Source organism: Brassica rapa, chromosome A07 (genome assembly GCF_000309985.2).
Source record: "Brassica rapa cultivar Chiifu-401-42 chromosome A07, CAAS_Brap_v3.01, whole genome shotgun sequence".
Classification (NCBI taxonomy): Eukaryota; Viridiplantae; Streptophyta; class Magnoliopsida; order Brassicales; family Brassicaceae; genus Brassica; species Brassica rapa.
In genome coordinates, this window is record NC_024801.2 from 7,039,739 (window position 1) to 7,067,409 (window position 27,671).

General features: G+C 36.7%; 2 protein-coding genes, 1 long non-coding RNA gene, 1 other non-coding gene and 1 pseudogene across 8 annotated transcripts; 3 read left to right on the forward strand and 2 right to left on the reverse strand.

Moving 5' to 3' along the window:
* The first annotated feature begins 5,528 nt into the window (after nucleotides 1-5,528).
* LOC103828493 lies at nucleotides 5,529-7,608 on the forward strand. 4 transcript variants are annotated; one of them, XR_625303.2, is made up of 6 exons: nucleotides 5,530-5,780; nucleotides 5,913-6,245; nucleotides 6,315-6,449; nucleotides 6,626-6,688; nucleotides 7,192-7,288; nucleotides 7,397-7,608. It is a non-coding gene; the product is annotated as an uncharacterized LOC103828493 (long non-coding RNA). The 4 variants fall into 4 exon arrangements; XR_004449167.1 differs by having other exon boundaries at nucleotides 5,529-5,780; nucleotides 5,913-6,268; nucleotides 6,319-6,449; nucleotides 7,192-7,608; XR_004449165.1 differs by having other exon boundaries at nucleotides 7,192-7,608.
* Nucleotides 7,609-9,813: 2,205 nt separating this feature from the next.
* On the forward strand, nucleotides 9,814-10,355 carry LOC103828495. Its single transcript, XM_009104093.3, has one exon. It carries the CDS (start codon nucleotides 9,871-9,873, stop codon nucleotides 10,225-10,227), a length of 357 nt encoding a protein of 118 aa, XP_009102341.1. The 5' UTR covers nucleotides 9,814-9,870; the 3' UTR covers nucleotides 10,228-10,355.
* LOC103828494 (replication protein A 70 kDa DNA-binding subunit A) lies at nucleotides 10,327-27,433 on the reverse strand. Of its 2 annotated transcripts, XM_033274859.1 has the most exons (4): nucleotides 27,397-27,433; nucleotides 18,872-18,882; nucleotides 12,234-12,430; nucleotides 10,327-12,094 (listed from the first exon to the last, which is right to left on the reverse strand). In XM_033274859.1, exons 1-4 carry the CDS (start codon nucleotides 27,416-27,418, stop codon nucleotides 10,471-10,473), a joined length of 1,854 nt encoding a protein of 617 aa, XP_033130750.1. In that variant the 5' UTR covers nucleotides 27,419-27,433; the 3' UTR covers nucleotides 10,327-10,470. The 2 variants fall into 2 exon arrangements, with proteins under 2 accessions (XP_033130750.1, XP_009102340.1); XM_009104092.3 differs by lacking the exons at nucleotides 18,872-18,882; nucleotides 27,397-27,433 and adding an exon at nucleotides 12,614-12,854 and having other exon boundaries at nucleotides 12,234-12,533.
* LOC103828825 lies at nucleotides 15,977-19,786 on the forward strand (annotated as a pseudogene).
* Nucleotides 25,665-25,771, reverse strand: LOC117126933. The gene has a single exon (XR_004449694.1). It is a non-coding gene; the product is annotated as a small nucleolar RNA R71 (small nucleolar RNA).
* Nucleotides 27,434-27,671: the final 238 nt, after the last annotated feature.

The following is a 27,671-nucleotide window of genomic DNA, read 5'->3' on the forward strand; positions in this document are numbered from 1 at the left end:
TCTCCACCGAGAGTTTCGTTGTCGGCAACCTCAAACCACGAGCTCTATTACAACATAGCTCTACCGCCGCTGTGGTCGTCAAGCTCGGGCCTAGAGTTGTGGCCACTAGATTCGTCGTTACTTTAGTCGCAAATCGAAGAAAAAGCTTCAATGGTACAACAATGGTGAACTTTTGATTATTTGCACATCTGGTCATTCAACTCTTGTTTATTCTCCAATTTATTTTAAACTTTTTTTCTGTTCATGTTTGTTCACAAATTTGTCTCAAAACTTTTAATTATGCAATCCAAACCAAACGAATATTCAGATTTTGAAACATTGGTTCCTGCCATTTTGTTTTATTTTCACTTATACCTTAGATGTTTAATTAGCAAATATCATTGAAGCAAACCAAATTTCAAAAGAAATTCAATGATTTTGGACAGTATATTATGGATGACTAGTATAAATGATCTAAATGTAGTACCAAATTTTCATTTTTATCATATGTGATAACTTGAGAAATTTAAAAATGTACACATGTGATTTGTCTTTATTTTTGAACAACTGACTAAAACCTGTTAAAATCATCATAACAACTTGAGAAATGTACAAATAAATCGATGTACATATTTTTTTTGTAAATAGATACTGCTTTAGGTTGGAAGGCTTACATGTTTAATGTTTATGTACATAAAAATAGTGAAATTATTTGATATTTATATATTAGTGTACAAGTTAATTAGTGTACATATGAATCAATGTACATGTGGAAAATCAAATATTTGTGTACATGGTATAGTGTACACATCAAATGACTAATAAAATTTTAGCTTTATTTCTTACGTACACTCCGTAAAACCTTAGCAGTATGTTTATACAGTTATTATATTCATAGTGAATTTGTACATCATATTTTTGTACACAAGTACAATGTCTAAAATGTGTACACAATGTCATAGTGCATTTGTGGGTTTCATATTCATAGTGCATTTGTGAAATGCATACACAAGTACAATAGGTTTCATAGTCATGTGTACACAATGTCATAGTGCATTTGTGAAATGTGTACACTAGTACAATGGCGGAAATGTGTATACAATGTCATATTAATAGTGCATTTGTACATAAAAAAAACTAATTATTGATGTATGGAACATTAGGAAACAAAAAGAGGAGAAAATCCTTATGTACAATGTTTAAACACTGTCTCTAATGTGTTAAGAACTCTAATTTTTGTAGGTTTTTTTATCTAAATAACTAAGCCTCCGCAACTTCATGAACTCACATAATGTTTTCTATCTAATTTTTCTTCTTTCCATGTACATGCAAGTCGAGGCATCCTTGAAATCTGACTGCACCCAAATATCATCATTCACACCTCGTTTAAGAGTTTCTGATTAGTGTGTGTGTTTTCAAACTAGCTTCATGGTACGTTTTAGCTTGATAATTTATGGTTGTTTTACATATGCACACCACCATATTTTATGTACACATGTACGCTATTATACTTTATCGTACACACGCACAATGAAGATGAATTGAATTTTGACGAGTGTACATATGAATCATTTAGCTTATTTTTATCATTTAAATATGTATTCATATATATATATATATATATAGCTTATTCATATATATATATATATATATCTTATTTTTATAATTTAAAAGATGTTTATTTGCAAGTTAGAAACATATGGGGCATAAACAAAATAAGACAATACAACAGGGACTAATGATGCAAAAAAATGAAATATTTGCTTGGTCTATATTGCACATTTTAAAGTATCGGGGTAAATTCGTGAAGAAACTTAAACTGATTAAAAGTTTGAGACAAATTGGAGAATAAGAAAGAATGGGAGGACCATAGTTGCAAATAATCAAAAATTGTCCATTGTTGCTCCTATCAAGCTTTCTCTTTCATCTGCAACTGAAGCCATGACCATTCATGCGACCATAACTCCTATCACGAGCATGTAGACCACATCGAGAAGGAGACGACTTGACTTTGAACCGGATTACGGTAGAGCTCTGTCGAAATTTTGTTCACATTTTGAGGTCATGGAAAACAGAGCTCTCCGGCTGCTCCATCACGTTTTCTCTCCGGAGTCTCCGGTGCTCCGCAACTGAAACCATGGCAATTATGGCGGCGATACTCTGGAATGAAACTCGCGATTTGAGGTCCGCCACGTTTTTTCTAGATGCTCCATCACTTCCATATAACATATTTGTCTCGGATTCCATAGCGTACAAATTAAAATAAATTTAACAGTTACAAATTAAAAAAAAAAAGTAGATCTTTTTCATTTAAGCTTTTGAAATTCAAACACAATAAAAAATGTGACTAAAATACAGATTAAAAATTGTATAAGGTAACTAAATCAGTAACTAGGTTTTCTTGTAGTTGAGGTTAGTGTTGTAATTAACCACCAAAAATTGCCTTAATAGCACAAACTGATGTGTGTAATAAAAACTTGAAAACTGACCTAGAGTGTTAATAACTCAGCAACCCTTCAACATGTTCTGGCCTGTAGATTAGGTTTTATGCCCCACATCTAGCGGATGTAAATCGAAATTTTCTCCTATAAACCTACTTTAGTAATAACTCATCGAAGTTACTTTTTCTAACTAGAAAACAAACTAACTTTTCGGACACCTAACTAAACAAAATAAAACAATTACACTACCATCTCTCTCCTGCGCTAAGCAAAAGGCATATCTGTCAAAAAAACGTCTCGTACACTGTGAAAGTGTGTCTCCAGCACATTGTGTCTTAAATTATAAAAAAAAGATAGAAATGTGTCTTATTGAGAAATCAATTTTAATGCGAGTAGCTATGTGAGGCTCAATCCCCTGTACATTATTTTGCAAAGTGATTTTGACACATGTTCTTTCTACAATCGCTTTCGCTAAATAAATCTGACATGATATAATAGAAATGATGATATGGCTTATGCCTAAATGTGACATAGACAATTACATTTAATTCTTATTTTTATTTTTGATAAACATTTTAGAATATGGTAGTAAATTATACATCATCATTAAAATAAATCTATTTAAATAATATAATAATAGAAATATAATAATATTTTACAAATTTCAAAATAGTATTTTTTTTTACTTTTTTATAATTATACAGTTTTATTACTAATCATTTTTTAAAAATTTTAAAAAGTTAAAAACATTTAGCCTCGAGGTGCTTTAGCAACTCGATTGAAAAGAGAAGGATAAGATTATTCTTTTTACCAAACATCTGCGGATCCAATCATACGATTTTATAAGAAGAACAAGAGATCTTTCTCGATCAATCTCATTGCCCCCTTATTCTTCGAAAAGCAGAAAGAAACTTTTTTAAGTTTGAATTTCTTCATTTGGAATCTAGATTCTTCTACTTCATTTTTATTTACTTATTATTTCTTTATTTTCCCTCTCTTTCCTTTATTTGATTTCTTTATTTGATTTTATTCCTTTCTTTTTTATATCTACAAATTTAGATATACTGTTTAGTTGTACTTTTGATAATTATACAAATTTTCTATCATATTTTTAATTAATTTTATACAAGGTTATTTAATATATTTTATCCAAAAATAGATAAATTTTTTATTTAATATTATAATTTTAAATATATGCATATATATTCTTAAATATAATTTAAAGTAAACAAATTTTTTTATTTTATTTTAATTTTATGTTCAGTTAAATCATAATTTATATTAAAATATTTATTAAAAAAATCTAAAATAATAATAAGTATAATTTAAATTAAAATTTTTTATTGCGGCACATCCTACTATATAAAAGGGACTAAATCCCTCCTTTCTAAGCCATGCCACATAGGCAAAATATTGTGAACCAACCAAGATGCCATGTCATCCGGACTTGGCTTGAGTTAAAAAAAAAGCTATTTTCAGAGTCTATTCGACCCATCTCGAAGCCCATTCCCGAGCCACTCTCTCATAAGCATAATTCCGTGTTCTAAACATCCCGTGTTAAATTTTTTAAAACACTCATATCTTAGAAATAGTTTAGAAAATATCTTTATATAAATGTTTTTTTCTTGAATAATATTTAATTGTATTTTTTTGTATCTTTTTAACTTTTATAATAAAAATATTGTTTTCAGATAGCAACAAAATATATATAAGAATTATCTTATTATCTTATTTTTAAAAAATTTGATAATTTTATTTTATTATTTTAGAATAAATTATTTAATAATAATATAACATATAAATTTTATATGATTAAAATAAAATTCGTTTTTAATTAAATATAAAATTTATAAAGGGTATTATTTTAATTAACACATTAGCGAATCAGTTAGAAATTAATAATAAATCAATAACCTATCTAAAAGTCTAAAACCTAATAAAATATGACAAATAAGAAAAACTAACTAAATTTTAATATAAAATAGAAATTTAATATTACTAATATAAAATTCATTTTTAATATATATATATAATATTAATTCAGGATATTTTTTTAAATTAATAAATTAGTGACTTAGCTATTAATAAATAATAAATCAATGATTTAGCTAAAACCTAATAAAAACATGACAAATAAGCAAATTTACTAAAATTATGGATAATATAAAATATGATTGATTCTTTAATACAAAATTAAAATAAGAGTTTTGTTAAATAAAACATGAGTTTGCCGTATCGGTGTTACAAAAAAAACAATCATTAAAAATGTTGTAGGAATTATGTCTTTTCCAATAGCGAATAAAATCGAAGCAGAGTGTTGGAGGATAGCTCAACGTATAGACGAGATTATGGAGATTGATATGGGAGTTGAGGTAACGGACACAACTGTTCCTCCGCAAAGAAACGCTCCTGCTAGACATCCTGGATAAATGAAAGAGACATAGATGGACTTGGCTTTGTGTTAATGGACGGTGACTTTCCAATGCTGTTTGGAGCAAGGATCGATATACACGCACCAAATCACCACTGCAAGCGGAAGCTGAAGGTTTGCTATGGGCAATGCAAGTGATACTGAAGTTTGGATACTGAGAGATGGTCTTTCAGTCGACTGTGAACAACTGGTTATACTCATTCAAAAGGAGAAAGATTGGTCTGCATTGGACTCTGAGCTCGACGAAATACAGGTTGTATCCAAAGAATTTTCTGAACTTTCTATTGCTTATATTCTTAGATCTTTAAAATTCCGAACGAATAGCCTAGCAAAAGGTGTCCGATCACGCGCATCTCGATCAGCTTTTGTAAACTCTTTTGCACCAAGTTGGCTAGCCCCACAAGCTAGCATGAGGATGCCAAAAAAGAGAATACTATAATAAAAGGGTTATACCCTCCCCTCTCAGCCCCTCCACGTCACATTTTAATTCCACGTCAGAAGGTGTCCACGTCCTTTAAAAAAATCAACCAATCAAGAACCGTTGTTTTGCCACATCATAGCAATTCAAGTCGAAAATGTATAAAATAGGCTTTTCATGGGTTTATAATATTAAGGATTGGCCCGGTTTGAGGTTTGAGCCCACATCTGAAACTTGAAACGTCCATCATCTTCTTCAAAGATAGTACGTCTTCTCCGTTTCCTATAGTAAATCTCCGTTAGAGCTTCGCTCACTTCAACAATTAATTATGTTCTTCACTCTCCTCTTAATGAATTCGTATCACCTTCTTTTCTTTCTACTTCTTTATAAACTTACTTCCAAAGAAACCCGAAACTCTCATAAGCCGAAGTTATGGCGATGAAACCCAATCAATCAACAATGGCCCCTAACAGTTCTAAAGCTAAAGCGGCATGAATTGTATCCTCTCCAGGTTTGTAATATCGTAAGCCATGTTCTATTTTGTTTGGATTCCTTGCGGTAGAAGGACGAGCCTTTTGATCGTCTGGCTCGATCTAAATCTCTCTTTTTCTGGTGTTCAAATCGATTATGTTACCAATCTCAGTGTCTTCCGCTGTGATATCCATCCGGACCTCCACCTCAAACGTTTTCGCACGAAGGAGACCCTATCAGGAGTACTTCTCAGTAGGCTTTACGCCTCTGCCTCAGCCTCCACCACAGCAATACAATCACTGCCTGCTCTCATGATAATATGCAACGAACGAATCGTTCCAACTCCATCTGTTTATCATCCTATATAAACCTCTAATATGATTCTCTTAAACCAAACCCATTTCAAAACATTGCGTTAGATTTCTAATCTTCATGTACATTTTGCAGGAAGAAATTGTAAAGGCAGTCACTACGGATCCAAACACTGGATTGAAAGTTCCTTTCAGTAAGCTCTTTGCTAGCTCCACTGTGAGTTCATTATTACCTCCATCACTTTATCGGGCTAATTTCATAGGCAGGTTCAAGATGTAGAGTATGAGTGGGGCTCTGGAGACGGATGAGAGAGTATCGGCTCTATTGGTGGTGCATGAAGCAATAGAACCGTGAGGAGACAGAGGTTCTAAAACATTTTGGATTCATACTTTTTGTGGTCAGTATGTTCTGAAAACTTATGATGTCCATTTTCTTGGTTGAAAGATATGAAGTTGCTTAGAATTCTGATTGCTTATACATGTAGTTTTGGATTCTCAGATACTTTCTTAAATTCCGATGATATACTCATCAAACTACACTAAAGAGTTTACATTTTCCTCTGTAAACACTCAGATGGATAAGATCAAGAGACTGTCGTATGTGCCTGCAGCACTTAGTCTGAAGCATGCACCTTCTGTAAGTGGTGTCAGTTTATCAACATCATTAAAAAGAGTTTATGTTGTAGCTCAAACCAATGGTGTCAATTAAACCTTATTTTTAGGATTTTGCTTCATACTTTCATCATTTTTTGCATATCGTTCATATAGTAGGTGGAATAGACTTCTCTATGGTGTTTTGTACTCTTGAGATTATCACTTCCGCCATAACCGTCTTCTTGAATAAGAGTCCCCAACAACACCAATAAATAATTCTTCTTTTGTGGTGACAAATGTTTTTGTTTCTTCAGTTCCATTGAAACAACAAACATGCATGTTTTGAGTTTCCATCACGTGTATATAGATAATCTCTCATTACTTTGGCGACTTTTGATTTAAATCTAGAGACTTTTTATTTTTCACGGAAGTTACAAAAGCTTTTGATTATCTTTCAAATGATTTGCTCCAGTAGATATCTATTCTTGGGTTCAGTTTTATTTTTATTTTAAAAAAGTTAACAAATTACCCTTTCCTTTTGCCTAGACAAAAGCAGGTGTTATCAAGATGAAGAATAAACTCGCCTAACACAAGTACAACCCGGACACCTATTAAGATCACTTGATCTACGAGATAAAAAAAGGTTTATTCAGGGGTTTAAGAGTTCCCTGTGATTTATGTTATAGTTTCTTTCTTCACATTTTCTGCTTAGAAGATACATTTGATTGACTATGCTCCTTTTCTATGTAAGGTCTGTAAAGTCTCTTTGAAAGCGCAACTTTTTTCTAAACCTCCGGGCTCCGGGTGTCCCCTTTCTCGAGAGTCAACACTTTGCCATAGTTTTTCTAACATATTTTTTTTTCTTCTGCTTTTTACTATTTTTATAGATGGAATTTTCTGTATGAATTAGTTTTTATCCATATTCCTTCATATTGGTTAACTATCCACTTCTAATTTGTTCTACCCATTTATGTTACGATTATTTACTGGAACCTAGACGAACAAAAACAGTATATTATAAAAAGACTAGAGAGAGCTAATAAATAACAAACATTTATAATCTGGGTATGTAGAAGAGATTTAGGATGGAGAAGGAAGAGATCGACCTCTGGACAATACAATGATTGGTAAGAGAGACAAAATATGGTGACAACAAATATTCAAAGTGAAACAATGGTAAAAAGAACCAAATTAATAAACATGTAGAAGACCAAAGATAATTATCCTGTTAGAAACAGAGAAACCCTCCACATTTCTGCAGATAGAGAGAGAAGATACATTGATATGTGCCGAGAATGTTTTGATTAGCACTTACGAGTAATAAAAATGCTTGAGAAAGAAATAAAGAAAAATGATCAAATTGATGGTGTTTTTTTTTTGTGGTAAGCAGAAGAAAAGAGAATGGCCAGTGATGCAATAAAATCGCAAACATTGATTTTCACAGCAAAACACACAGAAATAATTGTTTTAACTTCTAACCAACACTTGATCTAATTTAAATAGGCAGCTAGCAATAGAAAAAACAAAATAGTTGCCAAAAGATTAATGGAGAGCCATATTGGACGGTAAAAAGAGGAGAAAATTAGAAAATGAGTTTTTGTGTAAATTAGAAAATGAGTTATTTGGACATAAAAGAAATTGTGGCATTCACATCAAAAATATATAAGTTCAAGTCTTAGAAGCCAATGCACTTATGTTCATAAGAACACCATGAATAAATAGTAGCTCAAAAATCCTACAAATAAGTGGACAAAAATTTAAACAATCTCAAAATTATAGGTATGGACGTTCGGGTACGGGTCTGTTATTTCGCATATTAGTTTTTTTGGTGTTTTAAATTAGGTCATCTTCGAATATTACAAAATTTTGTATAGGCTTCTTTCTGAGTCAGGTGGGTTCAGTTATGATATATAGAAATCTAAAAATAACCGAATAACCAATACATCTTAAACGGGTCCGGATATTTGTACCCAAGATAACAATATTACCCGATTCAGTTTATGTATTTTATATCCAAATTATTCAAATGTACCAAAATAACCAAAAATATTTATTATACATAGTTTTTGAGCATTTTTATTCAGGCTATCATATTTTATCCGAAAAGACACAAAATATTAAAACTAACTAATATATAAATTTAAGATTTTAATTTAAATTATTAAAATAGTTATATGTACAATTATAAATAATATTTTTTAGATGCAATTCTTAAGTAAAACATTTTAGTACCTTGATTATTTTTTGGCTGTTTGTGTTTAAATATCTCGAATCACAAATGATGAAATCAAAATTTAATTTCTAAAGCCCTTTAGATGATTAGTAGAATTTTGTACATGTTATAAACAGCCTTCAAGCATAATATTCGAAGAAGTCACACTCATGGAACTAGAACATTGACTCTTCCTTACCATCTCAGCTCCGGTTTTACCATGTCTTAGTTTTTTTTTTTTTTTTTGATAAAATGTGAATTTTACCATGTCTTAGTTTATCACTGGTTATAACTAATCTACTTTTCTTGGACTGATCAATGACTACTAAGATAATTTAATTAAAAATACGTTGTAAGATATGTATTGACGTTTATTGCGTTCCAATCATCTTGAAAAGCATACAATTTTTTTTATTCCAAAGTAACATGTCAAAAGTAGAGAGGAAACCCAAAAATCATTCATAAGTTTAGTTAGCTTTTGTGCTTAATGTACATTTTAATACTAAAATAAGTAATGCTGATTTTATTATTCTGTAATTTTTATTGCAATTATTTTACATATTTTACAATATACACATTCTATATAATATAATAATGAAATATATAATATTTTCTTGAGAAAAATCCGGGCGTAGCCCGGAAAAAGGCCTAGTGATATAGAAAAACACCTAATTTAAAATAAATATAGATGTAAGAAGATTTTTGATTGATTAAAACAAATATCAAATAAAATAATGAATATGCCCAGCATTCTTATAATTCTATAAAATAATCGTGTTTGAATGTAACGTTGTATCGGAGTGAGATAAACGAAATCTTTATCACCTTTAACATTCTCCAATTGAGATAACCTTATCTATCCAATCAGCCAATCGAAAAGTCAGACTCTGCCACGTAGGACTCACATCTCCAATCTCCGACCTCACTTTCCTTGTGTCTCCCTTAAGTACATCCATCACGCAAGCAATCTCACACATTCCTAAAGAACCAGAGACCGAAGGACTCGAAGGATCATGGCTTGTACCTCCACAATGTCATTGGTCACACCACTTAACCAGACCCGCTCATCGACCTTCTTCAACCCGTTACCTCTGAAACCATCCAAGGCCATGTCTGCACCTGGAGGCAGGACACAGAGGCTCGAAGTTAGGGCTTCTAAGATCAAGTTCGGCAAGGCTTTAACCGGACTCTCTGCGGCCGCTCTCACCGCTTCAATGGTCATCCCGGAGATGGCTGAAGCTGCTGGTCCAGGAATCTCTCCTTCTCTCAAGAACTTCTTGCTCAGCATTGCGTCTGGTGGCGTGGTTCTCACCGTCATCATTGGTGCCGTCGTCGGTGTCTCCAACTTTGACCCTGTCAAGAGAACCTAAGAAGCTAGCAAGCTATATTTTATCTTCATTGTTGTTAATGTGTTGTGCCTCATGTTTTGTATCGTTTAATGAAACTTTGGTGTGTACTATGCTCAAAACTTAAAAAAAAAAACTCCTTGTTTCATGAATTTGTCTTAGTAGTCTCAATGAATCCAAAATAAAAATGGGATTCGGAAAAGCACAACGCTCAAATACAGCATATCGATAACCACCATAATGTAAGATAATTTGAGATCCCTCTGATTATACCTGTAGAGACCCAACGAGCAAATTGAGCAAGTATCTACTCTCGGATGTGTAATTCACCGTATCAACCTTCACCACAGTCATCTTCAGTCTGTGTTCCTCCGCATACGTTTCCTCTTTAATCTTCAACTTTAACATGTACTGATGAAACAGTCTGTTTCTAACAATCACTGCGAATTCCTCATCATTCTGCAATACGTGCTTCAACGTGTAAAGCTGCTTAGCCGGACATCCCATGATTTCTTCAGCGGATTCTTGGAACGCCGTTACCCAAGCCATCCCAGTGTGGTCTTGAATCTGCACTTGAAGAAGGTATCTGTAGTCGCATTCCTCAAACTCTTGGTTGCACCGGTCACAGAGCCACATGTTTGTTCCAGTCCGTGTCACCTTCTTGTTGCATTGCTTATCTCCAATCATCAAAGGACAAGCTGTGTAGCAGAAGCTATCAGTTTTGATGAATGCTATGGTTCCTTTCACTGTGACCCAGTCAGGCTTGTCTGATCTTCCAAGACCTTCCTCTTTGATCTGGGAAACAACTTTTCGTATCTCGTTCCTCGAACCTCCTCCAGGCATATTGTCTCTGGAAATGGAGGAGGATGCAGTATCTTTTCCACCGTGATCGAACCAGTTCCTCAGTTTCTGAGCTTCAGGAAAATCTGGATTTATGAAGAGCTGTGTTGACGATATTGTCCCAACTGATTTACCACTGAAGTCGCTTACTTTTCCAGCTTTTATTGCTAAAACGGGGTAAAAGGCTGAACCAACCATCTCTTCAAGTTCCCGACCATCTCGGTTACAGAACTCTCCCCATAGCGTAACCTCAACGGCCTTTCCTGAATCATCCTTCAGATTGAGGGTTCTCCGATAGGTTTCCATCCCGTTCTTCCTTAGGATTGGGACAGAAGGGTTTACAGACGTCACAACCCCAATGATATCGAGTATGGCATTGTTTTCAGCCTTCTCAACGTCGCCTATAGGACGGAAGGAGAACTGCTGCCTTGGTATGGAGCCATCTTCATCGGGACAAAGCTCCACAGTCGATGCTGACTCCAAGAAAATTTCCCATTCGTTCTTTAAGTGGTTGAAGTTTTTCTGTGCAGGCTTCAAACTTCCCTTTGAAATCAAATACACCTTACCAACCTCAATAACATCATAGAATCGGTCAACAACAGCATTGAAGCAAGTGATACGAATCTCCCCTCCATCAGAGTCAAGCAGATCAAAAGAGAATACTTTCCCGTCTCCTTTTGCGTTGTTATAACGCCTGATATCTCCTTTTGCAGTTACCCTAGCCTTAATAGCCCACCGACCTTGATATGGATTGAGAGCAGCGATAGGGATGATTCGAGCTGGAGCCTCGTTCTTCATTATGGGTCCATGATTTCTGTAGCTTGGAGGTGGTTGATATGCAGGCTGAACAGATGGAGTAATGTTTACACCCCTGGGAGGCGCTTTATTAGTTGAATGCTGCTCAACTGAACCAACCCTACTCGGAGGATGTATGTTGCCTGGACCTGGAACTGGCTTTTGGAATTCTGTATCAGATTCTGCAGACATTGTTGGGTTCCCAATGGTTTCAGACTGTGGTACTATGGTCTCCATGTTCAGCACAATCGTAAGCCTGTACACAATATGCATAAGATTTTATCACTATCAAAGAGAGACAACAATCTTCAAACAAGGCTACAACTGCTTTTTGAATCTCATCGTGAAACATTCAACTAAACCATAGAGTCCATCACAACTATGGAAAAAATCACCTGCGGCCTTTAACGTCGCTACAAATGTAATCGATGAGCTGGACAATGGATCCCTTCTCAACCTGTCCTGACTTAACCCGATCGTTGAGCTGAACAGCGAGCATAGCGTGCTGAGCTGAGACACCATCTGAGATTAGCAAACGGTACCTCTCCTGAGTTTTCCCTATCAATCTGATATCTAAAACCTGTAACAGCGGCTTCAGATTGACGTCGCCTGTGTTAATCGCCGCGATGGCGTTCGGAGTCAAAGTCACCGGCATGATTACAGTATTCGAGATCCGGCTAGGTATAAACCAAACCCTAGAAATGGAGAAATCGATGAAAAAGAATAATAATCACCAAAAGGAGAAATAGAAAGAGAGGAAGAGTAGATCGGCGACCTTAAGATGGTGGTAACTTGTGAGAGATTCCTCTGGAAGCTTTTGTTTCCTTAACTGAATTGTGTGGGGTAACGATGTTGCGAGTCGCGCAAACTAGGAAGCGTTTATCGATTAGATATGGGTTTCCTTTAATTTTGAATTTTGTACCTCTAAATTCGGTTTAAATTACGATGACAACCCCACTACTATATAGTCTTCTACTTGTTATTTTTTTTTTAAATTAACAACAGGGTCTAGCGACTGAGATCGATAGTGATCGAAGGGGCGAAGCCACCTTATATATTATGGATGCACATGCACCCGCAATTATATTTATGTATTCGATTTTGTAAGGTAAAATAATAAAAATTTGGTAGAGCAGATGGTAAAATTAAGATTGTGTACCCCCTCTTAACTCAGGTTCCATTCGCCCCTGGACTGCTATAGATTCACCAAGTACCACTAGCTCAAGGCCCAATAGTTTTTGCTTGTTATTTTGAAGAAGAATGTTAGAAATATTTTGATTACTATGTATCTCTCCAATGCATATGAATTCATGGGTCATAAATTATGTAATGACCTGTTCTTCCTTTTCTGACCTTAGGTTCAGAGTGTGGCATTTTGGATACACATCCTTTTGTTTAGAACTCCCAAAGTAGCCTAGTTATATCCATTATTTGTATATATATTGTAAAAGGAATACATGAGTAAATAGATTACTCAGTGAAGTGTTTCTATACTAGTCTCTGCGCATGAAACTATATGCTACTCAATGCGTGAAAAAGACTGACTAGCCACTAACAATCAAACAGTGAAATAACTATAACACTCATCAAACAATACAATGAACTCAGTCATCACTACACATGGACTTGATAGACTCGACACCAAGCAACCTAGTCAGTAAGCCCCGTCGGTACCTCATGTTAAGCTACTGTCCCACAACTTCCTATGTCCCACAACCTAGTCAGTCAGCCCCCGTCGGTACCTCGGGTGTACTTTAGAGTCAGAACTACAGTGTTTGGTGTTTAAACCCTAGTTCTACACGCCTACCCTAATATGTGTGTATTGAATAGTCGACCTCTTGTTCATGGATTTGGATCCCCTTTTATATAGGCTGATTGTAGTCAGAAACTAGGTCAAGGCTTCCATATTCAAAAATATGGAAAATCCCTTTTCGTAAAAGTTTTCAATTTTACGTGGAGGCAGTGATGAAGCTGGGTTTGAGCCGAAAGTTTTCTAAACAGGAATCTGAAGGCTGGTGTCATGCTCGAAAGCAGGAGCAAAATCTCTCTAAATTATTTATCTCCAATAGTTTGCCCCTTATCTTTCGATTTTGTTGGTGAAGTCGAGAGATAACATGTGCACTTTGGTCTACCAGAGTCGTTCTATCTCAGCAGGCTTATCATGAGTAGGATGTCACTTCTTTAGTGCCATCTCCGGGTTGTTCTGGCCTAGACCATATGCAGACCCGGAAGTAGATATCTAGTCTTGAATAGTCGATGGACGATTGCTGTCCAATAAGATTCCAGGCTCGGGCCTGATGAGCTCAAATAATCTCAAAGAATTCATGATCCTATTTTTTTCATTTCAGTGAATGACGAGATTTGTTTCTTGGTGCACGGCCTTGATGGCGTGTACAGATCTTATTTGAGGGCGCATGAACAGATCGTTGTCATACTTTAATGGGTACTTTGTCTCCCTGTTTTAGTCGACGGTTCCCGGCATGGACCAGGAATTCCGAGAAATAATATTCTACACAGAGCCGGCCCTGGGCCCAAGCAAAAGAAGCATGGGCTTCCGGCCGACATATAATATCAAAATAATCGGCCACATTTTCTCAAAAGTGTGTCTTAGTGCAGTGGTTAAATAGCCATTGTTTAGGATCCCGAACCAGAGATCGAAACTCCCCACATACAAAAAAGTTTTCGGCCATTTTTTTCATTTTGGGCTTCTTGCCTTTAAAATTCAAGGCTCGGCTCTGATTCTACAGTGGGCATACATTGTTGTATGGCCAACAATGATCACATGTATCTGCCAAAATCTGTCTTAGGAGATCTGCTAACTTGCTTGGAAGTAGGAGTTCTTGACCTGGAGTTAGGTTTAAGGAATAGTCGAGAGGATCATATGATTCTTATTTCAAATTCATCATGGACATTTATTTCCTTATTTGTAGGGGAGAGCCGTTTAGGTTTGCTTCAAAAATAAAATCCTTGATTTCCAAATAGAGATAATTTGAATCATTATAAATTAACTCCTCGATTTCCAAATCTGAGAGTACAACTAAAGTTGGGGAGCTTAAAGGATCAGTATCTAACTTCGAGAAAGTGTTAGAAGTAAGTATATCTTGAAAACTGCGAAACTCTGAGGGTCTAATGACTGCATGCTTTTCTCTGTTGATCTGTCATTCTGAAATTTTCCCATGAAATTTGGAAAAGTTTCATGTTCATATTTCTTTTCCTTCTTGGGTACATGTGGATGGCCACAAAACTTGATCCACATGATGCTTATGTTAGTTTGGTTTACAAAATATTTAATAGGGATATGAATCCGTATCTATTGCAATTTTTGTTTCCAAGATTTAAAACCTTGTAGGCATTTTGTTGGGCTTGGTGAGCAGCTGATATCATCTGACATAGGGGCTGCACTTGACGGCTTCAAGATGGAAATTCTTATATCAAGTGTGATTTTGACTGTTCAGCTACATTTTCATTTTGTCTAACAACCAAAAACAAAAACTATCAGGCACGGACACTCATGAAAATGGGAGGGCAAGAAGTACCAATAGAATTCGTGCATGACATTGTTGCTTTACAATTTAGGAAAAAAGAATTTGAGTATCGTTACGGCTTGCTTTCTTTTCAATTTTGGCTATTAGCGTCAATAATTTTCTTCATTTCAGTCGGCGCTCGACAATTTTAAGAAGGCTCTGGTTGATGGAATATGGATTACCTTTCTCGATAAAAAGGAAAAATTAGAAAAAACAGGTGTAACTGTTATATGGTACAAGGATGCTGGAATTGTCCATATGCTGATTGAAATTGGTCACTCTGTTGACGTGCCACATAATAAAATCCCAACCTTGTTCAATCTGGCTAGATTACTTTAGCAGTTATACAAAACAGAAACATCAATTTGTCTCAATCAGTTGATACTTTACAAGGTATGATTACTCTTACACTCTTTTTTTGTATTTGACATTCCATTTTGTGATAAGTTTGTCTATAGGTAAAAATAACAAAGCTCTCATGCTCTTCTTCTAGCAGTGACAACTTGGTCGCACCAATGAATAGCATAACTACAGAACACTGTTGCATCCACTCCATGTAAGCATCAAGATCGTATGGTATCCTGAGCTTGAGATTGCCTAGACTGTCATTTGTTTTAATTCTGTGAATAGTACTTCTTGCTGGTCGAGGGTACACTCAAATTACCCTAAGGAGTGAATTACTCTCTCAAATAAGAGGTTCAGATGTAATACTTAGGGATTGAATCCATGTAGACTCTAGGATTACACAATAGATTTATAGTCTTCGAAATAAAGCTAGATTAAAAGGTTTTAAGCAGTAAATGAAATGGTGAGCAAGGCAGTTGCTTGATTGGTTTGATTTGAACCTGTTGATAGTTGGGAAATAGCTAGATTCATGTATGTTCTCAGGTATGATAAGTAGACAACTTAATTTGGGGTTTTAGGGGTTTATTGATATTAACTAGGTCAAAACCCGCTCTACGCGGCGGGATAAAATTTATAAATTTTGTTTATTAGATATATAAAATAATGGTGATGATATAAGTGTTATTGTTAATTTTTTTTCTTCTTTTAAATATGAATTTCTTGGCTTAATTATATATTATAATGGTAAGTATTTATTATCCAAACAAATGACGAGTTTTCCTAGAATTTTATTTTAGGTAGTATTATTTGATATTACATACTCAAAAAGATTTATAAAAGAATTGCAAAAATTTAGAATTTACTGTAAAGTTGTTTTTTGTCAAATTGTAAAGTTGTTTTTTATTTGTTCTATAAAATCAATTCATAAATTTTAAAGTTATATGTTTCATTTATTGTAATAAGTGTTTTATTTGATTCTGATCAAAAATATTCTATAAGTAAAAAGACAGATTTATGATAAGTTTCTTTTTGAAAGACAATGGTTTTCTTCTCTCTCTCTCTATTATAAGATCGACGATCTCATTACACTCTACTTTAGCAAACCAACTGGTATGTAGTAGTCAATAAATTGCTGATGCCTAGGCCTGCTACATATGCAACCGCGTGCAGACTAATATTTCAAATTCGTATGTTTCTTTGTTTAATATGTATGTTTCCGATTTTGATGTTGCCATTTGCCAGACTAATAATTAAAAGGAACATAGAAAATATGGGATTTGGAATTTTGAAATTTTGGAATTTCATGTGTTATAAAAAGCATTTCATATGCTATACGAAAACAAAAATCATGTGCTAATGTGTTATCCCTTAGGTATTTCATGAAATGGATATAGTTTTTCTTTGGTATTCCAAGTTTCTGTAAACAGGGTCAATCTAAAACAATGTCCGGACCATCAAACTCGGTGTTTTCATAAACGAAAGTTTTTGTAAATCCCATTCCTCTTTCAGTTTTGAACCTTCTTTCCTATCAACTCTTTCTCTTTGTTATGTGCTTTACGTGACTATGTCCACAGTCTTCACTATTTCTCATGCACCTTAACATTACCAACAATCAAGCGATATATGGATCATAAAAGGTAAGTAACACACATGCTTAAAATCTCAGAGAGTTCAAACTTTGTAATTTGATATAATATGAGAGGGAATAGCATTAATGGTAAAACTTAAGAGAGATAAAAGATGCTAACAAAACAGTTCAAATGAAGTAGCGTACTTTTCATTGCACGCTTCTTGGGTTCTGCATACCCTATAGACTGTTTATGTATGGATCTCAAATCAACTTCATTACCCAGATTAGAAAAATAATAAAAATGTTCAACATTACCCTTTATATATACTCTTCTGTCTAAGGAACTGGTATCTCGTACTCACCATATCTAAATGAATGAATTGTAATCTCGGTTTCAAAGGTTAGCCTGTTCCATTCAAGATGAGAATCATATCACTAAAAAGGTTATATCAAACACAATTGTTAGTCTTACTGATACGTTTTAAGGAACAAAGTGACATACTTTCGGTAAGCACACAGCACAAGTGTGGTCTGTAGGTCTATTGATTGATGAAGTTTCTCAGTTGTTGAGGCTCCATCAAAGCTCCAAATATAAACATGTTTTTCTCAAGCATTTGTTTCCCCACTTGACTGTCGGTAAAATTAGAACCTTGTTCCAAAAAGAAAAAGCATGGGAGAATCTGCTTGCCTCATGCAGCCATTCTCATACGCAGCTCCACAGGTGGTTCTTAGTTTCCTCATTCTTTCTACTTCCATTTCAGTTCCTTGTCTTACTTTTAACATTTTCTCTCTGTTTTGTTCATAGAGATTTCTAAGAAAGATGTATCTGTTGTATCTTTGTGTAATAGGGAGATTCTCTTGGTGCTTTAGGACAGTCAGTGTCCTTTGGGAGATTCATGTCTGAGAAAATTGACTGGGAAAAATGGTCATCTTTCCCGACACAGAACCGTTATGTGGCGGAGACAGAGAGATACTCGAGGCCAGGGTCTGTGGCTCAGAAGAAAGCCTTCTTCGAAGCTCACTACAAGAAACTCGCTGCTGCAAGAAAAGCTGCTCCCGAAGAGGCACTCTTGCTCCGACAGCTAACCTCTGATGAGTTGGTTCCAGTTCAAGAAGATATCAATGGCGTAGGAAAGAAAGAATCCGACCCGGTTCTTGAGATTCCAAGAGCATCTTTAGATGCTGAAATGAAAGTAGTTGCAGAAAAAGTAAGCATGTCTGGTAATAGACAGTCTGATGAGAAAGAGAACCGTGGGAAAGACAAGTCAGAGATTAATGGCAAAGGCTCTACAGTTAAAGAAGAACAACAGGTTGAAGAGAAAACGCCTAGGATCCTTAAGGAATATTTTTTTTATTAAAGTTTTTTTTTCCCTGGCTTCTTGTTCTTCATCTGTTAGTTGTTTGCAGAAGAAGAAATACAAATTAAAGAAGCACAACCAAAGAGCAGTACAAAGCCGAGAGTGTCTAAGCTCAATATATCAGAGAGGACTCCAAGTCAAAAGCCTAGTAGTAACAAGAGCAGCTCTTACAATTTCACACCAGCAAAAGAGTTCAATAGGCTAGTGTCCATGATAAGGAAGATTGATGGGTCAACAAGAGCTTCTTCTTCTTCTAAGCTACAAACCAAAGAATGCAAAACTCCTCTCCGGACACCATCAAGCAATAATAAGGTGAGTGTTTCACTCATTTTATGTTAGGGTAAACCAAGAGTGCCTTATGTTCTTGTGATTGGATTAACTGTAGGTGTCTGCAAAGGGAATTGTGGAGGACTCTTTGTTCACCACACCTTTGTCTAGTAACAGAAGGTAAAACACACTGCCTCAATTAACTCTACTTAAATGATGTGTGGTTAGAGAAGTAACTCATCAGGTGTTAAAAGTAAATGCAGAGCTCATGATTCTTCTACCAAGACAGGTCGAGGAAGATGGAATTTCCTTCCTGCAAAGTAAGAACACATCTTTAATTAAATGAATTATTGCACAATTCATATGGTTAATGTGTGTGTTTTTACTTGTTTATTGGGGGTTAAAAATCAGGACGCCGAGCTACTTCACACCGTTTGGATTAAGAACAGAGGAGAGAGCAGAGAGAAGAAAAAAGGCAAGATGAGCTTTGAGTTTATTTTTCTTTTCTTGGTTTCTATGCTTTCTTCTTTGTGGCTTACGATTTGTAAATGGTTCTTGATGTTTCAGACGCTAGAGGAGAAATTCAAAGCCATGGAGGCACATAAGGAGAAGGAGAGGAATGTGGAGAAAGAAGAGAGTAAACTAAGGCAAAGGTTATGCTTCAAGGCGAAGCCACTTCCAATTTTCTACAAACAAAGACCTCAATCCACTGACCAAACTAAGAAAGTAAGCTCATCATCTTTTATTTTTAAATGTTATGCCAAAGAACATATATAGCTCATTCATTGTTTCGTGTCTGTCTGATAGAGAGATCCGTTTTCGTATTTTGTAGGCTCTGTTACGGTACCAGAGAGAGAGAGAGAGAGAGAGAGAGAGAGAGAGAGAGAGAGAGAGAGAGAGAGAGAGAGAGAGAGAGAGAGAGAGAGAGAGAGAGAGAGAGAGAGAGAGAGAGAGAGAGAGAGAGAGAGAGAGAGAGAGATGTTAAAGAATAAATAATTCATCCTTCAGAGATATGAACTGTATATTGCGCAGTCTTAGTGCCTGTGTGGAGGATTAGTCTCTCTGGAAAGAATCCTTCAACTACTCTTTTATTCTTTTCTCTCTTTTAAGTTAACAAAAGGAGAGGAGACTGATAAGCTGAAGCTTATCTTTGTAACAAGAAAGAGAGAGAAGAGATAAGAAGAGTATTAATTTGTTAATTGATCATTTGATAAGGTTTCCATAAGGGACACTCCCCCTTTAATAGAGATGAAATAACCAAAACGACATAGCTTCATATAATAATACTTATTCATTATTCAAACTCTCCTTGTCATAAGGAGTCTCTTCTCCACTCTCATACTTAACTCAGCCACTTCTCTTCTTCTGGCTCCTACTCTTCTTCTGCACAAACGCCAATGGAACAGCTAGCTTATCAGAGACACATTGGATTTCGTCATTTGTATTATTAATGTTAAAGTCCCTTAATCTCCCAAGCTCTTTTGTAAGATGAGAACCATGCTAGTTAGGTATGATTATAAGTTTATAACCGGTAAAGACAGATTCAACAAATGGTAAAACTTACGAAGTGAGGTACAATCCGGAACTTGGGTTTAAAAGGTTGGATGTCATGAAGGTAATAGAGACAGTAAAGACCTCCGAGCCTCCTTGAAAAGGAATCATTACTCACCATTTGACCTGTAGACAAAGGCTAGCTTGTGAGCTTAGCTAAGAAAACAATCACAATGTGGAGGCAGACTAATTATTATCACAAACTCTGGCTATTTTCACAGTACTTAATCCCCAAATACACTTTTGTCTAAACACTATCATAAGAACAACTGCAGAGTCTCTACAAGATCATGAAATAGTCTAAGAAGCTATATGTGTGATCTTAATCAATAAAGCAACTAACTTTATCGGAAAATAAAGAGAACACACTATAGGCTAATCTATCTTTGGCTCAGACAACGATCTTAGACGGAGAACAAAACATCATGTCTAATTGTAAATATAGATTCCCAGGTGGAAAGTAGATTTTTTTAAGGATTATCGATTGAATCTTTCCTTGCTGATTAGGCCTTTGGAGATGAAACGATTGACGGAGGAGGAGATAGCTGCGGTGGCGAGAGCGCATCCTTATCAGCGTCCATGAGCCAATTGTCAAGGCCGTTCGTGGCGGCGAGCTATGCGATTTTCTGAACCCATCTGACCAGCACCCACTACTCCGACACACTCTATCTCTGCCATTTTCTTCTCCGACGCCAGCGGCGGCTGGTCTCTGTAAACTGTAAATGAAAGAGATAAACTGTGCCGGCTTTGAAAGTAGTCTCTCAACGCTACTATTTCTTCTGATATGGAGTTTCTGAAGAAGATGATTTATCTTCGGCACCATTCCTCAACCACGAACTGATGTCTCTCTCAAAATACACAATGTAGAAAACGTTAAACACAAAGCAATGACGTGGATAACCAAAATGTTATGATTGGTTTTTCAAGTTTTTTCATTTAATGACCTGTCAACCTCTTAAGACTCTAAAAATCTTATGTGTCAACAGCAGGAGAGAACCTTGCTATATTATTGTGTTGATTGTTCTCGAACTCAAATTTAGGTGAAATCAATTAGATTATCTAATCCTGATCTCGGATTTCAACTTTCGTATGTTAATCACGAGAAAGTGTCAATCGATGCTTCGTAAAGAACATCGATCGATACACCTTTCAAAATATTGATCGACTAAACAGTCGTCGCATCGATCGATGCTTCTTCCAGAAAGCTTTACGAGCGGATTTGATTAGTGTTCTCTAACTTACTAGACCAACTCTCGTGTGTATCTAGTTAGTTAGATCATACTAGTTTAGTTTCAGGTATTGAGTCAAGCAATGGCTTGTCTCAATTAATCCTAGGATCTAAGTTAAAGGGTGATCAATCCTAAACTTAGCTTTAAGAGCAACTAGATGAAGAACTATATTTTAAACACCCTAGCAACAGTTTAAGCTAGGAATACATAAATCAACCTTATGAAGAACCTAAATCCAACAGTAACACTACTCAGACATATTCATAAGAAACATGGTTATGATGGTCTGAATAAGATTTAAATAAATGAATAACAAAAGAAAACAGTAGAGAAAATGAAAGCAAGGGAGTTGAAGATCTTCTCTGTTTTGTAGTTCAGATCTATCTCTCCAATACTAAGCTCTCTCTCCCTCCAATGGTGGTTTGTAGCTTCTCTCCAAACTAGGTCTAAAAGGTCTCTAGGCAAGTCTGCCTCTAAAATGATACAAAAGATTAATAATATAGCCTATCAGGCGGCCATGAACTTAAAATGTAATTATTGGAACTTTTGTGAAACTTGCAGTCTTCTAATTTGTCATTAACTCGCGAGTGGCTTCGCCGTCGATCGTTGGTACGAGCCTTCCATCGATCGATTATGCTTGGTAATCGTCGGTGAATATTCTGGTTCAACAATCGACTTCTTCTCTGTTTCCCGCAAAGCTCTCAAAAGTCTCCAAATTGCTCCAAATACATCATTTTCCTCAAGTAAGTACATGAACCTGTAATTACTCTAAATAGACTTTATATCGTAGTAATATACCTTAAAACACCTTGATATATGGTGTTTTGACACCATTGTGTATATGCTTTTTAACTTGTTTTCAATGTTTTATCGAGTTAGTCCAGTCCTTTTAGAGTCATTTCAGGTCTGGAGTATACTGAAGAGCTGAAGGAAGAAGCGTGAAGAAAGGAGCAAGAATTGGACTTTTTCCCGGCGGAACAATCGAGCGGAGCAGTCTGACGGTTGATCCCACTAGGAACAGCCAGACGATTGTTCTCGACATTTATGGAAGTTTCCATATCTTTCAAAGATTTGCCCTAATCACCTATTATCTCCTCTGATGTCGATGGCGCCTCCATATAAAAAGCCATCCTTATCTTTATTTTGTGGGGACGCGAGTTTTTACAAGAAGACTAAGACCGAATATTGATTTGCTATTGTAAGAGAGACGACTCCTCTTCTTCACCGAGAAGATTATCCTGAACCCTATTGATTTCTCTTAAGATTTATATGCAGTATTATTCAGTTATCATGTATTGTTCATCTTGTGAGCAGATTATCCTAGCACATATAGGGTTCTAGGGTATTGATCGCTAAGCTAAGCATAAATAAGCGACTATATTGTGTCTTCGTTCACCTCTGTTCTTAATGCTAGTTCTAAGCTGATCACTTATTGCTAGATCTTAGGTTGAATGTTCTCATTAACCGTGTAGGAGATTACTTGATATTGGGTGAATGAGCCGCGAATCTCTAGTCAGCGAAAGTAGATACTAGAGTGCTCGGTGTGCCTATCGGACTTGATCTCTATTGCTTGTGGTTGATCCTTGATCCAAACAATAGTTTAGGCGTCAAGATCGAACCGCAAAGGGGACAGCACCATGACAGGGGGTTGTTCTACTTGAGTGATCCGTGTTCTAGATTGTGTTACATCGCGCTTGAATGAATGTTTGGTTAAGTATCAACACCCGATGAGAAACCCTAGATTGGCTTCTTTTTAATATCGAATTTACACTTTGCAATCATTTACTTTACTTGCACGTTACCACCAACATTCAAACCCCACTTTTAATTTAAGTGATACCACTCAAATTACCCTAAGGAGTGTTACTCTCATCAAAAGAGGTTCAGATGTAGTACTTAGGGATCGAATCCACAAGGAGCTAGGGAACAATTAAATCTAGTGTATATTAATTCTAAAGGTTGTAATGTTTTAAATAAAATAGCAATAGTAACTAGCGAGTAAATGATAAATGTAACTTAGGTTGGAAATGATATTAGATGCAGGGCCACTATTCAGGTGTTGGAGATTATAATTCCTATAGATGCCTAACTGTTGCATGCATGATATATTAGAGCTCATTCGCTTAACTCAGTGATCAGCTGTCGCATGTACCACTGGTTAACAGACTAGATCTTGTGTCTCACCGGTTAGATGCAGACACAAGAGAGTGTCGATCGATAGTCTATTAAGACGTTGACCGACACACTTTTGCCAACATCGATCGATTGTCAGTTGAGGACATCGATCGACGGGTTCTAGCCAGGCCTATGCGCGAGTATTAAATGCCCTACTAAGATTCTAAATTGACGGTTAGCCCTCTCTAGCAATCCTAATATGATAGATCAATGTCAGGATGGGATAACAAGGGTGCTTGAATATGCAATCCTATGATCAAGTTCTAGTTAGCTAGGCTAAAACAAGCAATGAATACAAATCTATCATGAATATCACAACAAGGCAGATCTATAGTTTGGGGTTAATCCCACAAACCTATCTGAACCCTGGATCTAACAGTTGAACTACTCAGACATAGCATAGCAATTCATATCAATAGATAAATAGAAACTCATAGAATAGATGATAAGAAAATGAAACAAGGAGTTCCAATCACAAGTGCTCTTCTCTCCAAATGAAACTTGTAACAAAACTAGGTCTAGAAAAGAAAAAGCTCTCCATGCCGTCAAACACTTAGGCAGTATATATTCTACTAGGTTAAAAACTCGTCAGAGCATTTTGGTAATTTGGCTTGGCCTTGGTCTTTAAGTCTGCTGAATCCAAAATATCGCGTCTGGTGTCTCGACATCGATCGACGGTACTTGTGTACATCGATCGATATTAATCTTCATCTGTCGAGGCATTTCCTGATATCGATCGTCAGCACTGATGCGCATCGATCGATTATTCTTCCTCTCGTCGACCTCTAAGTGGTCAGCTCGGGTGAAATGTCTTTGATGTTCCAAAATGCTCCAAAGTCATAGATTTACTCCGAAATGCACCTGAACCTGAAAACATACCTAGAAGAGTAGAAAACATAGATATATATATAGTAAAATAATAATGTACCATGGATAAAAATGGGTCAAATCCAAGGTATATCATTAAGCTAAGTAGAAAACTCATAAGAATAAAGTGTAAACTGGTCCTCTGGATTGAATCTCAAATATTACAATTACCACTGTTAACTTGACAGTAGGAAAGGTTTTGTTTTAGTGTATAAAGTTTTGGCGCCGTTGCGACGGGGACCAGATACTTACCTCTATTTTTCAGTTTTATACTTAGTCTAAAATATCTAACTTGCTTTCTTCTCTTTGTTGCAGCCAATGATCTAGGTGCATGACCAGTAGACAAACTCGGAGCAACGCACAAGGATCATTATTCACGCTAAGTAACGAAGAGCTCGCAAGATTAGAACGACAGAACCGTCAACAACCGCCGCCTACTAACACCACAATGGGTGATCATAGAGGCCAGGATGATCTCACTACTGCAATGGCGCTCATGCAACAACAGATGCCACAGACCATCAACACACAAGAAGCTGCTCGCCAAGCAGCAGCTGAACTCGCTGCTCAGCAAGCTGAGCAACAAGGCGCTCCCATCGGAGAGCTGAACCTTCCGCAGAATTTCCCTACCAATCGCTCCGCCATCAACCCCCCTCCCTGCACTCGACAGGATTATGAGATCGAGCATGCTTTGATCGACCTGGTGCAGAAAAAAATGTTCAATGGTCTCGCGGCACACATCGAGAACTTTGAGAGGGTATGCAATTTCTCTTGCGTGTATGCAGTGCCACCAGACTACGTCAAATGCACATTGTTCCCATTCTCCTTGGATGGGAAAGCATCTCGCTGGCTAGCCTCCCTTCCGACTAGTACAATTACTACATGGGAACAAGTCAGAATAGCGTTCTTAAGCCACTTCTACACGAAGACGAAAACCGCAGCTCTGAGGCATAAAATCTCTAATTTTAAGCAAAAGACCGACGAGCCTTTCTATGATGCTTGGGAGCGTTACAAGGAGTACGGAAAGGAATGCCCTCACCATGGGTTTGAGGATGACTACATACCGGAAGTGTTCTATGATGGAGTGAGCTATGAGTTTTGCAATTCTCTTGATTCCTCGAACAATGGATATTTCATGACCCAAACAACACCAGGCGCATTCGCACTGATCAAAAATATGGCGTCAAGCTCACTCAACAAGAACAAGGAGAATGATCGCTCCAAGAGCGTAAACAGCATAGACGATCTAGCGGCAAAGGCTGATCAGCTGTTGAAGGGCAATCAGAGCCAAGTGTTCATCATGGAGGAAGCTGCAACAGAGAACAATGTTTCAGACGCCACACCTGAAGGGGACAATACCATGGATGATCAGCAAGAAGTGAGATACGTCAATAGACAAGGATGGGAGTACAAAAACTACCACCCGAACCCTAACGTGAGGAACAATCCTCACCTTTTTGTGTATCCTAAGACGGACAAACCGGTTGACAACGCGCAGAACAGTCAAGGACAGAACAGCGGCAATCAGAAACCGTACCAAGGAAGAACATATGTCCTGAGCCAGGCGCAGCACAACCAGTTCCAGAACCAAAAGCAACAGACTGCTCAAGAAACCGCTCCTTCGCCAACAACTGCTCCGCAAGATGAGATGAAGGTTCTAGCGACGATGATGCATCAGTTGCTCCAGGGTCAGCAATTCACGGGAAAGCGTTGAATCAAGCCACCACAGACATCAACTCCAAGATGAACCACATGTTCAATTTTGGGAACCGAAATTCGCACTGTCGATTTCCATTTAAATTAAGAAAGTAGGAGAACCCTAGTTTCCCAGAAGTCTCGGATATCTGCTAATACCACACGCCAAGCAATCAGAACACGAAACGAGAACAGTAATAAAATAAGAAATCGAAAAAGAGAGCAAGATAGTTCTTATTCTGAATCTGCGTTTGAGCGTTTACAACAAGGTAAGTGCCTGGGCTACGAGAGCTTTCGGCGAGATTCCTAGTTCTAAAAAACCCTAAGATGGCAAAAACCGAATTGAGTCGCAGCTCGAATAACGAAAACGGAAAGTTGCCTAAAATCGCCCTAAGTGCTAAGTTTGCTGTGAAAAAGTTCTCTTCCCATGCCTCTCGCCTAGGACTCCTTATATACTCCCTCCTAGGTCGGTTTACGCTTTTCCCCTTCTGCGCTTAAACCGTCATAGCCAAAAATGAAGATATTCCATTTTTCCTGATCTTCGTAATTATCTTCCAAAACTTCATAACTTGACATTTATCTTTCCTTGTGAACCAAGCGTAAACCATCCTACGGTTTACGGGTTGTTGGTTAAAAAATCGTAAAGTGGGCTTTTAGGTCATGTCTTAGGTCCCTTTGGGCCGTCTTTTGGCTCGAAGCGTTTTTTACGGTTTCCTTCGATAAAACAAACTTTTCGCGGTTTTTATCGTAAAGTTTGATTGATGACTTCAAATGTCGAGAAACATGAAATGAGTTTGCTATGGTCTTCGAGAGATAGCATCAAAGAGTAGACGAGAATACATGGATTCGTGTCGTATTTGACGTTTCGGAAAAGCTCGGTCGCTACGTAGCGACCGAACGGCATGCATGCTCGGTTGCTGAGCGGGACGCGTCGGTTACTACGCAGCGACCGAGCTTGGCTCGAGCTCGGTCGCTACGTAGGGACCGGGCAGTGTGCATATTCGGTCGTTGCGTAGTGACTGAGCTTGGCTTGTTCGTGTTCCGATCATGACACTCGAACCTATCCGTGGCTGGTTTAGATATGTTTATGTTACCTTAGGACAGCTTGTGTTTGATCCAACCAAGACTTGAACAAGGTTTTATCTCGAGATCATGTGTCGTGACATTCTTTCTACCAAGCATAATTGTCGCACAAAGACACTCACACTTGTTTTTTGCGGAGGTTTAGATATTAACTTTGTCGTAACCGTTT

What these genes read in the sequence shown, in the direction of transcription:
- LOC103828495 (XM_009104093.3), top strand. Translation starts at nt 9,871, where the DNA reads ATGGCTTGTACCTCCACAATGTCATTGGTCACACCACTTAACCAGACC.
- LOC103828494 (XM_009104092.3), bottom strand. Translation starts at nt 12,493, where the DNA reads ATGCCGGTGACTTTGACTCCGAACGCCATCGCGGCGATTAACACAGGC. An exon ending in AGCGACGTTAAAGGCCGCAG is followed by an intron (nt 12,095 to 12,233) that starts GTGATTTTTTCC and finishes TATTGTGTACAG; the next exon opens with GCTTACGATTGTGCTGAACA.